Source organism: Melozone crissalis, unplaced genomic scaffold (assembly GCF_028551555.1).
Source record: "Melozone crissalis strain CALT ecotype California unplaced genomic scaffold, PUWL_Pcris_2 ptg000004l_1, whole genome shotgun sequence".
NCBI lineage: Eukaryota > Metazoa > Chordata > Aves > Passeriformes > Passerellidae > Melozone > Melozone crissalis.
Window position 1 is genome coordinate 4317852 of NW_026535782.1, and position 15788 is coordinate 4333639.

Genomic DNA, 15788 nt, shown 5'->3' on the forward strand with positions numbered 1-15788 from the left:
TGCCCAACACAAGCTTACTCTTTATTTTCTGCTGCTCCCATGGATCTTGCACTCTTGGCTGATAATGCATCAGAAGCTACATCACAGTTTCCCTCCCAGACCCCTCTATGGACCTTTGCTTATATCAAGTGGATCGATACATTTTTGAAGAGATCAATTTTAAAGTTCTCTTGAATGCATACCACAATGCCCATATAGTTAATTGTATTTCATTTTGTGTTTGTCTGTACAGGACTTTGATTATTTCACCGTTGATTTGGAGAAAGGAGCCAAAGGATTTGGGTTTAGTATTCGAGGAGGAAGAGAGTACAAAATGGATTTGTATGTGTTGAGGTTAGCAGAAGATGGACCAGCAGTAAGAAATGGAAGGATGAGGGTGAGTAAAATACATTGTGACTTTTTTTTTTACATTTACAGGTATTTTTGGTGATGGGGTCAAAGGGAAAGCACTTTTTTCACCTCTGATCAGGTTTCAAAAAATAATGCCAAATACCACTTCTAAAATAAGCTCATTCTGTAGGGACTCAAAAAATTAGTTGATACATATAATAGATCCCTGTCATCTCTTTGCAAATAAATTTATTACTTCTGACTGATAATACCTTTTACCATGTTAGAAATTTTTGTCATTATTATTTTCACTCTTATCTAAGCAACTTAAAAATCTCAGACAAAGTTTGGTGTTTCTTAGACAATAATAACATGATTAACATTTGGGTCTCTAATCACAAAAGCAAAGTGATCACTATATGATATGTATTAGATAACTATGAAACCTAAGACCTCATCTGTGTTGTTTTACTAATTTAAGCAAGTTGTCTTTGTATTGTTTACTAAATTTGTTCATTGATCTTAATCTTGTTTGTAGGGATCATGATCTTAAAGAAAAGCAAACACAGTCTGTATAGGAAAAAAAAACCTAATCAAAATTAGAGACATTTAGTCTGTCCAGTTGTGATAAACACAAGGTATAACTTCATCCAAGCCTGCTGATACTTTGCAGAATTGTGAGTACACAAAAAGGAGAAGGAAAGAACATGGGCAAGACTACCCAGAGTCAACATAAAAAGTTGCTTATGTATCTAATTAGTGCAGTCATGTTCAACCAGTGTTTAATTTCAAAGATGGGCAATGAAAATTGTGTTCTGTACGTACAGTGGTAAGAACAGATTTTACAAATGTCATGGTTGTTACACTTACTCTGTTTCACAGCGTAAACAATCTGATCAAATTTGATGTCTTACTGAAAGAGCACTGTCTTTCTGTGTATAGCTCAGGAGTTTTGCTGTGCTTCAAATGACTTGGTAGAATTGCAAAACTCAATGGTAATGGAAATGTACTCCCACTGCATTTTTTGTGTGAAATACCGGTGATTTCATGCTGCAGCTGGAACTTTAGCTTTCTAATATCTCCCCTGGTCCTCATTCTTTCCTTTAGTTTAGTATTATCATTGTCTGTTGCTCTTAATGAGAAGCCGTATGCAAGATGTACATTAGTAGCTATAATGTGATTAAAGACTGAGAAAAAGCTGTGCTTTTAATAAGCTCTGGAATCACATGTTTGCAAACATATGGCTAAGAATACAGAAAAAAATAAAAGAACAACTTTGAAGAGGGTCAATTTCAAATAATAATCTGTATTAGGTAGAAAATTAACATTAAAATCTGGGCATCATTTAAACAAACTAGTACTAAGGAATGAAGTTAGATTATTCACTTTGTGAATAGCCAAAATATAGAAAGTATTTAATATGAATAGGAGTTGATGGGTTTTTAATTGCATTAGGAAAAGTTCTGCATGCTTTAAGGAATACTGCTAATATAGTTTCTAAAACATCTTGGTTTAAAACTTTTTCATTGTAGTGGCCACAACAGATAGCCTAACATAAGAAGTGTTTTTCTGATCAGATAGATGTAATTAGGGGTTTTTCTCCTTTTTAAAAGCATCATTCTTTGGAACCAGTTCTACCATGCATCCTTGTCACTGAGTGTTCTCTTTTATTCTCCTGCCTCACAGACATTTTAACCTGACAAATGGGTTTGGAATGTGAAAGATTCTTATATTCAGTGACCTGTGACTGATGGACAGCAGAAGTTCAAGAAAAAGCTTCAAAACAAAAATAGAAAAAATAGAAGCAAGCAAAAAATAATGTTGAAAGAAATATGTTACATAGGAGGGAGGGCAAAGGAAGCAGAGTTCTGTACCCACATCTCCTTTCCTAAGTTTACATCAGCTGTTAACAATGCAGGTTCATTCACACTTCTTGACTGGTTGTTGCATCTCTGTATCTCTGTTTGACAGGTGCATCCCTACAGCAAAACATGCAAAAATCAAGGCAGTGCTTCTTGCTTTAGATACCCTTGTCATTAAAGACAGGATCCTCTGATCCTTGGCTTTCAGCACTGAGAACAGCAAACCATGCTGTTGTGAAGGATCTTACCAGAACACTTTCCAGCTAGGAGTCATTCTGATAACCTGCTTGTCTCCATTATTGTTTTGCTTGCTGTTTCCTCCTCCTTGAACAGCCTTCTTTAATTTAACTAAAGCTTTACAGAGAAACATTGAAGCAAATAGCACAAGGTGCAGGTTATGCTTATAAAAATAATAACATACACAACTCCAGCCCCATTCCCACTCACGAAACCAAGAAAAGAAAAATAAAACCAGATAAGTTGTTGTAAAAAATAGATCATATAATGAAACATGTTACCTGTAGAACACTTAGATATAATAAGCAAACATATTCCACAAATAACATTTTGTTTTCAATCTACATATAGCCAGCAAAAGCCCTGATACAGACTCAGCCATATTGATACAAAGCTCCCTATTTTACATAAATAAATAAAATAATTACCTTAAAGTAATAGAGCTGAAGCTATACTAGTGGTTTTATAAAACTGTATAATTGAAGAAATGAAATCTCAAACTGAAAACAGCTCTGGGTAGGGAAGTTAAAGTCTGTATGTTTACTCTATTAGTAGGCACTGCAAAACCACAGTGTTGGAATGAGTCCCAACAGCTGTATTCTACTTGGACATGTGTTTAAAAAAATCTGGGAGTCCACCACCACACATTCAAAAGATTCTGAAGTCTAAGTACATGTAAAAGTGTTAGGCATTACAGATGCAGAGGATATTATAATAAAACCTATGATTATAGGAAAACAGATGTAAATAAAGAACTGGAATGGAGCTATCTCTTGCAAAGGAAAAAAAGTAGATCCATTACTGAGGAAGGTAAGTATGGAAGGAGTACAATATGCCAATAATAGCAAAGAGAAATTGGACAAGAAAGCAATGATAAAACAAGATGAAGAAAGTGACATCAAAATCAGGACATCCTTATGAAAATTCCAGTTTGATCTTCAGGCTTTTATGAACTTCAGTGAGAATTGTGAGCAGACAGAGAACAGACTCACAGAACAAGCCCAAGAAGTGATGATCTTCCAGTGGCCCTGCCAAAACTGTCTGGATTTGTAAATATTGATGTAAGAAGGAAAAAGATTTTATGAAGTTCATTATCACATCACCATTTCCAGTCATAATTGGATTATTATTCTGGTATCGCTCCCTACTGGGGATGGCACACTAGGCATGTTGGTTTTTTATTGTAAACAAATTCACCAAGGAACACCCCATTTTAGGACTGCAAGATGTAAAGTAGTCTTTAATTGCACTTCATGACAGATGAAGCTTTCTACTTTGATATTCTTCAGAATTGTTCTGGGAATTGGAAAGGTGGAAGAGCACTGAGTTGATGTCAGAGTTCATCAGTTCTCCAATCCTATTTCTCTTTGACTCAGGGATCCCTTTCTGCCAGCCTAGACAGACACAGCATTAAGTCTTGAGATTCAACAGATTATTCCCTTAAAAGCAGGTTTAAACTTTCATGGTCTTGTTACACTTAGTCATGGCACCTTCACATGCACTGAGACTTTTATTTGAGCCCATAGACTCTGCAGAAAGCCCAAGCATATATTTTAATTTAACCTGGATTCATCTATCACTAGATATGGGAAGGAAATGCCCATCAAGGACCCAGAGGTCTACAGGAGCTCATTCTTTGCATGCATCCTCTGCCCATGTGGTTGTTAAAGTATTCTCAACCAGTGTTGGAGACCCACAGCCATAAGTGCAGCTTTGTATAAAATCATATATCAGATCATACACCACAATTAACTGTGGCAAGACTTTACTGCCATTTATGGATAAGATGTATGGCAGCTCCTCACAGGAGAATGCTGTAAGGGAGAACTTCATCACTGCACTGGAATTAAATACTCACAGTGTATTTTATATAGATATATAAAATTTATGTAATGTATGTAAATAGTGACTTAATTCTGACAGCTGAGCAGGGAGCAAGCTACAATGGCAAATTCTGAAAAACGTGCCTATGTCTGAGCTCAAAGACAAGGATGTATTGGACAAGGATGTATTGAAATAACCATGAAAATAGTTTGAAGAACTATTAGTGCCTTTGTTATCTTTTCCCAGACTGGCAGAGGTCTAGCAGGATTCCATTTCTTAAGCAATTCTAACATCAGGGAGAACCACTGAAAATAGTTGGTGATGACGATATTAAGAATAAAGCTGCCAGGCCTAATCTCAGAGCAGGAGACAAGGGACATGACACAGACCCTGTGGAGCACAGTCCCCACAGCCTCTGAAGATTCAGACACTACTGGAAACAATTTAACAGGTCTATTTAGATAAGGCTCATACTAACTTATATTTTATTCTTGCCTCATGCTGAGGACAACGATTGGCAGAGCTCAGCTTGCAGATCTCTATCCCTTCCTGTCCTAGAAGGAAGGGATAAGTTCCTTATTGCTCTCAGGGGGATTGTTAAGCATGTGTAGTGTTGCTAGACATGAGATGTAGTGTTTGCTAGACATGAGATAGGATCAACAGATCTCTTATTGCCTTGAATGGTATCTCCAGCAGCCAGCATGTTTATTGAAACCAGTGTCAAACAAAGAGACTGGCTGAGGGCTGCAAAGGTATTAAAGGTATTAAATTCTTGAAGAATGAGGGTGAAATGTGCTTTTTTATAGTCAGTATACATCTGTGTCATTTTGTCACTTTGTGATCCTTTTTTACATCTTCCACAAAAGCCATACATCTGACATTTCTGACATCTCTAGTTTCATTGTCTTGTCAACTCATTTTTCTCAGTCCTCATGCACCATTTAGCCCTATCTCCAGTTCCTCATATCTCCTTATGCTACATTATTTTTCTCATTTTATTGCATATTTTTCTTATATTTTGGCAGGACAGACATCTGAAATCCAGGCACAGCAGAATTCTGTATCTTTCATGCTCTGCAGTTCTGCTTTGACTCTTCAGTCTTTTTTCCTGTTTGTTGCATTTCTGTGGTTTGCATTCCTCTTTTTTGTTTCAGTTGTACGCAGCTGGAGATAAAACCAGGCACAATGGACAGGAGGCTCCTACAGTGTCAATTATGAGCTTCTGTGTTGTTGCATAAGAGTCTTTGTGGCCTTGCTTGGTTGTTCCAGCTTGCTGGGTGATCATTGCAGTGATGCTCACACCAGCAACAGATCTATGCTCTGGTCTGGTTCATGGCATTCTGCAAACCAGCACAGTTTGTGTATTTAATAATTTCCCATAATAATAAAGTTCACAGCAACCTTATCTGTGGTTATTCAGAAACCTTCATCCACCCACACCAAGAATTATTCCTAGCAGAAGGGGAAAGTTGGATATCCAAGAGCCGAGGGTCAAAAAACACAGGCAGAAAGAGGGAGTCTGTCTCTTATTTGGAAGGAAACAGAACTAAAGTTTCAAATGATGGAGAACATAAATATTACATTTAAAATTGCTGTCAAAACCCATGTATGAGCATTTGGCAACATTCAAAGCTGACATTTTCCTCTTTTTGCAAAAGAGTTACAGAGCACCTATCACACTCATAATCTGATATTTAAGCCCCCTCTTGAGCCATAAGAGAAGTCCCCTCTTTAAGTCCCCTTTGAGAAGTCTGGACTCCAGGCTTCTGAGCAGTAGGCTGGGATATGAGAGTTGGCTATGGCTAACTATGTCTCCCAGAATTAATTGGTTACCATTAAGACTCTTCAGGCTTCTCAAAGGAGCAGGTGGTACGTGGGCATCTGTGCTGCCTAAGTGCTGTACAACTGTGGAATTTAACAAGGTAACATAAACCTGTCTCCCTGCAATATGACATTTCCAAACATCTCAAGTCAGGGCACCCTGAAATCTCATAAATTGTTCAGGGTTCAGTGAATAGATAATCAGAGATGAGTTAATTAGGATCCCACAGTTCTTGGAAAGTCTTTTATACCATGCAAATCAGAAGTCTCTTGTTTCATCATGGTGTTTTTATCATTGCACATTTCTTTATTCCTAGAAGTTGCACACATTTAGCTTGGTGTTCATCTAGTCCCTTAATCACTGTGTCCCTTTTTTGCAACCCTTGATTTTTAGGTTCTTAGTAGATCAGTTGTCTGTTTCTACCAAATAAGCAATCATTCCCTTTCTGAGGCTTGGATATAACATAACTTCCATAGATACTTGTTAAAAGTCCATGTTAGCATGTACAAAATATCCTCACTCTTTTTTAATATTATTTTTTAGTTCCTGTTGTCTTGCATTTCAGAGATGAAAAAATCCACAGAAATGCCTGGACTGCCACATACCATTTTGTTAGATTCCTACTGCACAACCAAATTTTGTACCAGAAACCACATGCAGTCCCTGTAGTTTCATACACAGGAACCTTCTTACATTTGTGATTCTGGTCTCCATACATTAATATTGTATTTCTTCAGTCCTTCCAGAAAAAAGTCTTTGCAGGGTTATCTCAGCAGTATTCCTGTTGCTAAAGGAATATAGAAAATGGGAAAATACGAAAAAGCACTGATTATCACCAGGACTGATTGGTTTTTGTCAGTGACCATCAAATCTAATCAAAGCTTAAAAGGAAGAATGAACAATTTTTTACTCTGCAATAAATGGAAATCCTTGAAATCACTTTGCCATGCAGACACCACAATCTGCACTGACTCCTCACTTGTGTAGAGCCTCTCTGAGATTTCTTGTTAATGAAGAGCAGAGCATCTATTTGGGATGCTCCATCAGTGATTGGCCCCACATTAAAGTGTGATTTCCTGCAGTCTGCAGTGGAAAACACATAAGGTTGCAATCAGCAAGAACAGTTAGCAAGAAGTAGCTCAGCTCAGCTTGAGAGTGATTAGAGCAAAAATCATTAAAAATAGAGAGAAACATTTGTCACACAGTAAAGAGAGTAGGGGACAGATACAGACATTTCTTTGTCCAATCAAGAAAGCCGCAGCAAGGAAACAGGAAGAATGAAGGAATAGCTTGATCAGTCATGAGTTTTTACAAACATTTAAGGCAATGCCAGCATCCAAAAATGAATAAAGGACTTACCAGTTTAATCTTTAATTTCTGATATAGCATACTAATGAATCCTATTTTATATTGAAAACAAAGAACAGGACTGACATACTGCTGAGTGACTCATGAAAATCCTCAGGTTTTCCAGGTGCTAAAAAGCAGTGAAGTCTTATGTTCAGAATATTGGAGGAAAGTGGATATTGCTGCTGGGAAGCCTCTTTGCAAGGTTACTCTAATCACAGCAAGCACAAAGGTAGGAGGAGCAGTGATAGGTCCTAAGAGCCAGAAAGTCTTCTCCACATGGTGTGCTGGCACAGCAGGGACTCATCTGCTGAGCCCTTGACGTGAGTGAGGGCTTGAGAAGGCTCTCAGAAACCCCACTGAAAATTTGGAATATATATAATACTAATATTTAGAATAATCCCACACATCAGGGGCAGAAGTACACCCCAGGAAAATACAGCGCTCCACCAGCAGCAGCTTGGCCAAGGTTTTGTGCACACATCTGGAAGACAAATGACAAGAGTGATTCATGCCAGTTAAGCAGCCCATCTTTTCTACATAAGTAGCACTTACTCTTAAAACCTGCAGCGTACCTGGCTTACTTTATGCAGTAACATAAATCTTACCTTCATAATAAGCATTCAGTGAATGTCAACACTGTCATTTAATGGAACAAAAAGACAAAGATTCTTAGGCCCATCCATTTATTCTGTGATTTGTGATCCACCTGAACAGCACAGGAAGATGTTAGCTATGCTTCCCCACCAAACTGCATGTCCCTTTGGGGTAATCTAACTCACACTCCAATTCCCTACTACATACATCACTGTCCAACCTCACTTGTGGAGAGACTAGGTGTGATTGATCTGAACTCAGGGAATTCAACTGGGATACTCAAGCACATGAGCTGGATGCCAGCCTGTGGCAAGAGGAGCTCAATGTTGGGTTAGTGTAATTGGCAGAACTCAAGAATATATTGACATGCAGACATAAAGCTGATCAAAATTCTACTGTATGCACAACAAAGAAATGCAAACTGAGGCCCTCGAGGATCCTGAATATATTTTGACAATATAAAAGCTTAATAAATCAAGAGTGAATTAACTGTTGGTGAACTATTATTCAGCATTCCTCCAAAAATCTGTGTGTATTTTTAAGAATCTGTTTGCAGAAAGGTGAGGATAGGAGTATTCCTCTCACACACTTAATTAAAATCTTTCTTACAAAAATTTATCCAGTTTGGCACATTCAAAACATCCTTCTAACTCTATGCCTAGTAGCAAAATCTTTCAAGCCAGCTGTGAAAAAAATACAAGTTAATAATTGTGATAAAAATAGTGAAGTATTAAATTTTAAGACTAAGATAGTTGGCAGGCAGGCATCTTATTTAAATCTGGGGTTTATGGAATATTTATGAAGGTTTTCAGGTCTAAAAAATTAATTAGCCCTAACTGAAAAATTAAGAATCAAGTGTTAGAAACAAATGAGTACACCACATGATGCTGCTCTGATAATTAAAACAATTTGTCCAGCCACAAGAGTGACATGGGCATCAACTTCTTATCTGTATTTTCCCAAATCACAACAAGTGGAAACTGGGAGAGGTCATCTCTAAGGATAAAATGAAAGATATGAGGCCCATTGCTATGGCCCCAGCCTAGTATCCTCATTCCAACAAGGACAAGTAGAGGATGCTTAGAAAAGGAATGTAGGACAAGTATGAAATTATTCTTCACTGTGTATAACATCCAAGATGCTGTCAGTCAGGACAGTCAGGAGGTTATATATTTTTCTATGCTAGGACTCAGTGTTAGGACTATTTTTAACCACTTATTTGAATGTATTCATGCTTTTGACATTCCAGATATAATGTGTCAATGGATTCCAAGTCAAAGTGCCTGCATTGTTTGCAAAAAGCGTCCTTTGTTTGTTTGTAGTTATAATATAATAACCTTACTTCATCATTCTGCATATCTTTCTTTATTCTATTGATCTATATCATGTACTGAACCTGACAAGTCTGTTTCACCTTGCATCAAAAGGGAGCTGTTCTTTACCCCTGACCAGCTTCATTGGCCTCCTCCAAGCCATTTCTCAATGTATCACATTCATTTGGAGATGGAAGCACCAGAACAATTTGCAGTTTTCAGGATATTGCTGCTCCTAAATGACACAGTGATGGCTTCTCCTTTATTCTCCACTTTCCCTCTAGCAGCTGGTATTCTGTTTGGGGTTTTGGCTGTGCTGACATTTTCAGCTTAGTGAGCTGAGCATAAGGACAGCAGGATCTGTGTTTTCAGGGTGATGGCTGATTCAGAGTGATGGACTATATAGTTTTCCACATGTACTATACTTGCTGCTTAGCACTCAGCACCACTGGATTTCACGTGCTGCTTTAGCACACAGGATTGTGTCATCTTTTTTTAGGGCTTTTAAGTTTAGATATAAGAATACTGCATGGTAATGTGCTGTCTGCAAATCCTATCACCTGTTCCCCACACCATTTGCAAGTATGCTGAGCAGAATAATCACTGTGATAAAGTCTTTTGATTGTGAAAATTGACCACTTATTTAAAGCATTTTATTCCTAGAATTTAATCTCCTGCTTAGAAGAACCTATTATTTTTCATCCCACAGCAGAGCCTCTATTGAAGACTTTACTATCAAAAGCTTTCTGAAAATGTCAGTATACTAACCAGATCACATTAATCTATATAGTCATTGAGAGCTCCAGTGACCTGCAATAGACCTGTGAGGAATGGCTTCCCTCTACAATAGCCACACTGACCCTTTCCCACTAAATCATCATTATCCATGTGCCAGCTAAGCCTCACCATCCTTATTGCTTCCTTCCATCTGCTCAATTGAACATGAGACTCGCTTGGTTACTTTCCAAGACTGTTCTTAAAGACTGGTGTCACACTTGCCACTTCCCATTCCTTTGAAATTCAGCAATTTACTGATTTAGGCAGTAGATTATATCCTATAGCTACTAGTAGAACAGCTTCATATCCAAATTCCTTTAGAACTGAGGATAAAAGTCATCTGCTTCTGGTGGTGTCTCACTTTCCATTTCATCAGTCAGCTATAAAATCTTTGCCGCAGACCCTGCTGTTGGGTCAGTTCTTCACTAAACCCTGCAGTGAGCAGACCCTCTGCAGGAGTTTTGCTGCCCTCCTCTTCAGTGAAAATTGATGAAAAGAATTAATCTGTTTTCTGCAGTCTTTTCTACCTTGTGCCCAAACTGTATTTTGAGATCTGACAGACTCCATGCCTATGGTGTCCTTGAAAACATCTTCTTAGATCTTACATTTCAGCATTTTTCCTCCTCAAAATCTTTTTGTGGCTTCATCTTTATCTTGTTGGAGTTTATGTTCTTTTCTGTTTTGCTGTGTGGATGCAACTTTGGATGAAGCAATCTCCATTCTCAGGTTTCTCTGTAGGATCTGTAAAATCAGCTTGTCAGACCTTGAAGTTGCTTTGCTTTTGCCTGATAAGAACTGCCTAAGACCATCAAGAAGATACCAGAAAATTTTCTTCTTCCTTTTCTTAGTCTCTATTGGTTCCCATCCCTGATTGTAATGGTGAAGTAGATGTTATCAATATAACATTATGCTACAGTGAGTTATCCTACCTCTGATTTTAAAAAGTAATAGTGTATCAAATAGAGTAGGACAGTGTGTTTACCTTTTATCTTTGACAGCTTTATTTCACATATACATGGATTATTTTGCAGCAATGTTGTGAAAGGCATCAAGTGTACTGTAGTACCAGAATGTAGTACCATTTTGCAGTACCAAATGTAGTACCACTTTGCTGTCTTTTCAGCCCTCATGACTGAAAACTCCATTTTTCCCTCTTGCACTCCCCACTCTGCAAACAATCAGGCACGTACATTGTCCTCTTTCCAAGATCTCTTTCCCAAATAGCACTACCATTTCTCTCTCTCAGGAAAAGGTGAAAAAGTAAAAAGAAGAAAGCTGGAGCTCCTGCTGAGGAGTGGTGGGAAGGCCTTTTCTTGTTCCGCACCATGTCCTATGGCCCCTCTCTCCCCCTTCTTTTGGGCAGGAGTCAAGACCATCTCTCTGTGGGAACAAAGGGCCTGGCATTTCCAGGAGTAAAAAGCTGCAGCTGCTTAAATAGTTGGCCACAGAAAAAAAGACTTTTTCACTTCAAACTTTTATGTGGTTGGTTCAAAACTAGCATGGGACATGTTACTGTAATTCTCCCAAAGGGAAATACCATGTCTTCTGCTGAGACATCCTAGCTCACATACCTAAAATGCACTGGAGGGAGTCCAAGATTACCAAAAGCCCACAGCTTTGCTCAGGCTGTGTGTTATACCTGGGATTTCCATTCTCTGCTGTGAGGAGATTTGCTCAGCACATATCCAGCCTGTACCTAACTCCAGGCAATGATACTTGTACTTGACAGTACTTGGAAATTCACCAAAATAAATATTCTGGAATTGCCTTTTGGTCTCCAAGTACTGAAAATTTTTCAGCCTTTTGAATTGACAATAACAACCTCAACAAATAACATGTAAATTGTTTCAGTTATAAAAATAGAATGCCCACATAAAAATAATTAAATGTGATTTGTCTCTTTCCTGAGGTTTAATTATAAAATGCATTAATAAAATGACAGATAGCAATGCCCTCCACACAAATCATTTGAGGCTGCTTTTATCATTAGGTTTAACATGGACTGAAAATGTGCATACACAATTAATTTAATTTCATGCAGCTGGGAACCATACACCTGCTTGGAGACTGTTCCTTACGCACCAACGGAGGCAAACGTACACAAGGCTCTCATCCCTGGCTTAAAAGAACACTCAAGCAAGGAAAAACCTCTTTACTGCATTAAAGCTATATGTTTCCCTTCTGGTTCACTCTGTTTCTGAAACCCTGTTTGTGTGTGTGGTTGGCTTTTTTTAACAAGACCAGTAATAATTGCTTTAAAATATGGCCAGAGCCAAACAAAGGCTCTGCAGATAAACCCACATGTACTTGAGGCACTTTATTCTAATGATTTGGAGAAGCTTTACAATTTTCTTTCAAATTAACCTATCAATAGTGATGTTACTTAAACATTCCTTAGGAATATTATCTTCTCATTATTGCCAGAAAACATGTTGCCCAATTTTATAGCTCAGTTGTTCTTACACATGGATGGAGCCTCTGCATTAACTTGAACTGAAACAGATTTTGTAAAGAAACACTTTCCATACACACAAACTACTTTCATAATTGCATTTAAATCATTAATATTCAAATTTCAAACCATTAAGGGGGTGAAGCATTCAATGTTTACTTTGTGCTTGCACATTAAGAATATAATAGAGGAGCATTCTGCTTACCAAGTGGCATTGGGTTAGGAGGAGAACCAGTGGGCTTGGGTAGGTATTTGTCCCAAACATGGAAACTCAGCAAGGGTCATATTCTTCAGGAAGAAAAATACAACACAAAGCCAATGTGAATAAAATTTCCAGATTCATAGCTGCAAAGAACATGAATTTCTTCAGAATAAATTCAGCTTGGGCAGCAGCCAGGCAAGCTTCCCAGGCTGCCTTGCCAACACCCTTCATCCTTCATCTGCTGAGAACATCTGGAGGACATAGAGGTAAATCACTCCTGTTTTGTAGTCTTTGCTGAAGACCTCCAGGAAATTTAAAAAGCAGAGCTGATGCCAGCCTGGGGAGTGTCCCACATGCAGGGCTTGCCTGTTGGGACTGGGAAAGGGTACATGTGTCACATGTTTAAAGAAACATCAAGAACTGGAAAAAAGAGGTCTACTGCCTGATGAGAATGTGGAGATGGCTGAAATATTCAGTGTGTTCTTTGTATTAGTCTCCATTGAGATGTTCACAAGAACATCAGCAAAGAAATTAGTATAAATTAGAATAAAGAGAAAACTGCTTAAAGCATACTTAGATTCAAGTTTGCAGAACTTGCTAGTGCTCATGTATGCTCAATGACTAAGGTAAGTAAATTTATAGACTATTAGTAATTATGTCTAACAATTCATGGAGGACAAGAGAGTTAGACCAGAGACAGAAAAACATTCACCCTATTTTTAAAGCCAAATAAAAATTTCCTTTAATTTTTGTGCTCAGAAACAATCTGTGACAAGTTACCAAAAAGTTGAGACAGTTCACTGGCATGTGAATTGTGGAAAGCAAATCTTGTCACACCAGTCTAATTTTCCTTTCTTATGTCTGATTTTCATTCTTATTTCTAAATAAGGAAAAGGAAAAAGGGGGAGGAGAATGTACAATCTTCCTTTCACCTTTTAACACTACCTTCTATGAAATTCACATGAAAAGGTTGAGGCCCTAGGTGGAATCTCTTTTAACGCGGTTACTGTCAATAATTCCTCTCAAAGGTTGCTCTGAATGATTTGCTCCTTAATAGTAATTACAAATGTAGTTCTGAGGTTTCTGGGATGAAACCAACTCAGTTCAATATTCCATTATTAATTGAAGACCTACTGATAAAAAATAAAATAGAATTTGCTGATGCCAGTATGTCACTATTCATGGAGAGTTTAAAAAGACTTTGAGAAACAGACTGTTTCAAAATAAAAATTTTGTACTAAATCAGTCAATCTGATAAAAGTCACAGAGGTGCACAGTGCTCAGTTTAGGGCAGAGAAATCAGATGCACAGTGATAAATGTGAGATAACTGCTCAGAATCCAAACTGACCACAGGTTGCAAATCTGATGTGTTACAAAAAGGCAAAGAATTTTTTATGTTCTGGGAACATTATTAGTAAATGTGGAAAGAATGTTTTCATTTTGATCTGTTCTGCCTACCCTCCCATGTTCATAACATCTTCAGTTTGGGCACTGTGAACAGACATGGAAGGATCCAGAAGAGAAGTGTAGAGAAATGCTCTGTGGTATAAACTGCAGGAATCATCTTTTGATCCTAAAAAGAGAAATGAGGATCCCATGTAGCAGACACTGATTTTATGTTTCCAGTCACCTCTGGCCTCACCTTGCTGTATCTTCAATATGTGGGTATGTCTAATATCCTCTTTAAAAATCACTGGATTTAGAAAAGACAGAAATAGCTCCACAAATCTAAAACTTTATTCCAGAATAGAAATGTTGAGGGAGAAAGCATATTTGAATGTCTGGACAAGGAGAGCCCATACAGCAGGGTTTTGTCCCATATCAGCCATAAGAAAATCTGCATCATGGAGGGGAAGGAAGGGAAGGTTATCAAGATTTAACTGCAGGAAAAAAACAAGAATTGTTCCTTACTGACACATGGGGAACAGCTCCTCAGCCAAGGTTTTCTGTTTTGTGTGAATTTCCAGATATGAGAGCAAAGTCTTATTGAAGTTTTTCTCGAGTAAGAGTGTTGACAACTTCTCCTGGTTTCCTCCTCTAATCAGAGCTGGGCTTGTGCTGCAAAGGCAGAATAATTCAGCTGCACATCAGTCAGCCACAAGACACAAAAGCAAGGAACACAATTAACCCATTGCTCCTGAAACTATTCATTATAGCTCTGGTCTCACCCTTTCTGATGTAGATTTCAGAGCACCTCATTTTTGCCATCTTGTTTCCTTCCCCTCCTTCAGTCACATAATCAAGCTGCTAGCCTTTTTTTTAAGGTTTCTCAAGTTATTTGCACATAATATTTCAGAAGAAAAGGAAATATTAAATCAACTACAATATTTTATAATGAAAGAAAATACCAAATGAGCCATGTGCTGCCTACAGAGAGAAAAATTGTGAATTCACAGAAAAGGTTACATTAATACAAGATAGTTCCTGCATAGTGACCAGTGAAAACAGAAGGAAGGCAAACAGCAAGGGAAAAATGTGACATTAACTTAACCTTTTTACATATTAAACTGTATTAAAATCTTTCTGTCTGTCTGCTCTGGACTGCAGTGGATTTTATTTGAAGGACTGCACATTCCCAAGCAGCTTTCAGTACTAATTTTAAAAGCTATTCATCAAGGAGTGTTTAAAACACCTCTTTCATTTGATCTAATCTGGCACTTCTCTCAAGACATGCTAATAAAAACATTTTAAATACCTTCTGCAAAATATGGTCTACCCAGGCAATGTTCAAAAAAAAAAAAAAACCACCAAAAAAAAACCAAAAAAAACCCCACTCTCCTCAAGCATTCTGAAAATCTGACTTTACTTTTACAGGACTTCTATGGGGTTTAATTGTTTCATGAGGTTTAGAAACAGGTTTTCCCAAAATCATTTAATTTTGTCTGTATTTGGCCTGACTGATATCCTTGTGGGGATGCTACAAATCCATCTTCTGTCTGTGTTACAGGAGTGGTAACACAGATTTTTCTCTTTTTGCTCCGAGAGTGTGAACCAACAGCATTCTCCAAAAGTCTGGGGGATGCA

At 37.8% G+C, this 15788-nt stretch overlaps 1 protein-coding gene across 12 annotated transcripts in view; it reads left to right on the top strand.

The window, feature by feature from the left end:
- Positions 1-15788, top strand: part of MAGI2 (membrane associated guanylate kinase, WW and PDZ domain containing 2) — a 702246-nt gene that overhangs the window by 660712 nt on the left and 25746 nt on the right. For all 12 annotated transcript variants that reach the window (XM_054273695.1, XM_054273675.1, XM_054273666.1 and 9 more), the window contains one exon: positions 233-376. In XM_054273695.1, the coding sequence (XP_054129670.1) occupies positions 233-376 (144 nt within the window). The remainder of the gene's footprint in view (positions 1-232; positions 377-15788) is intronic.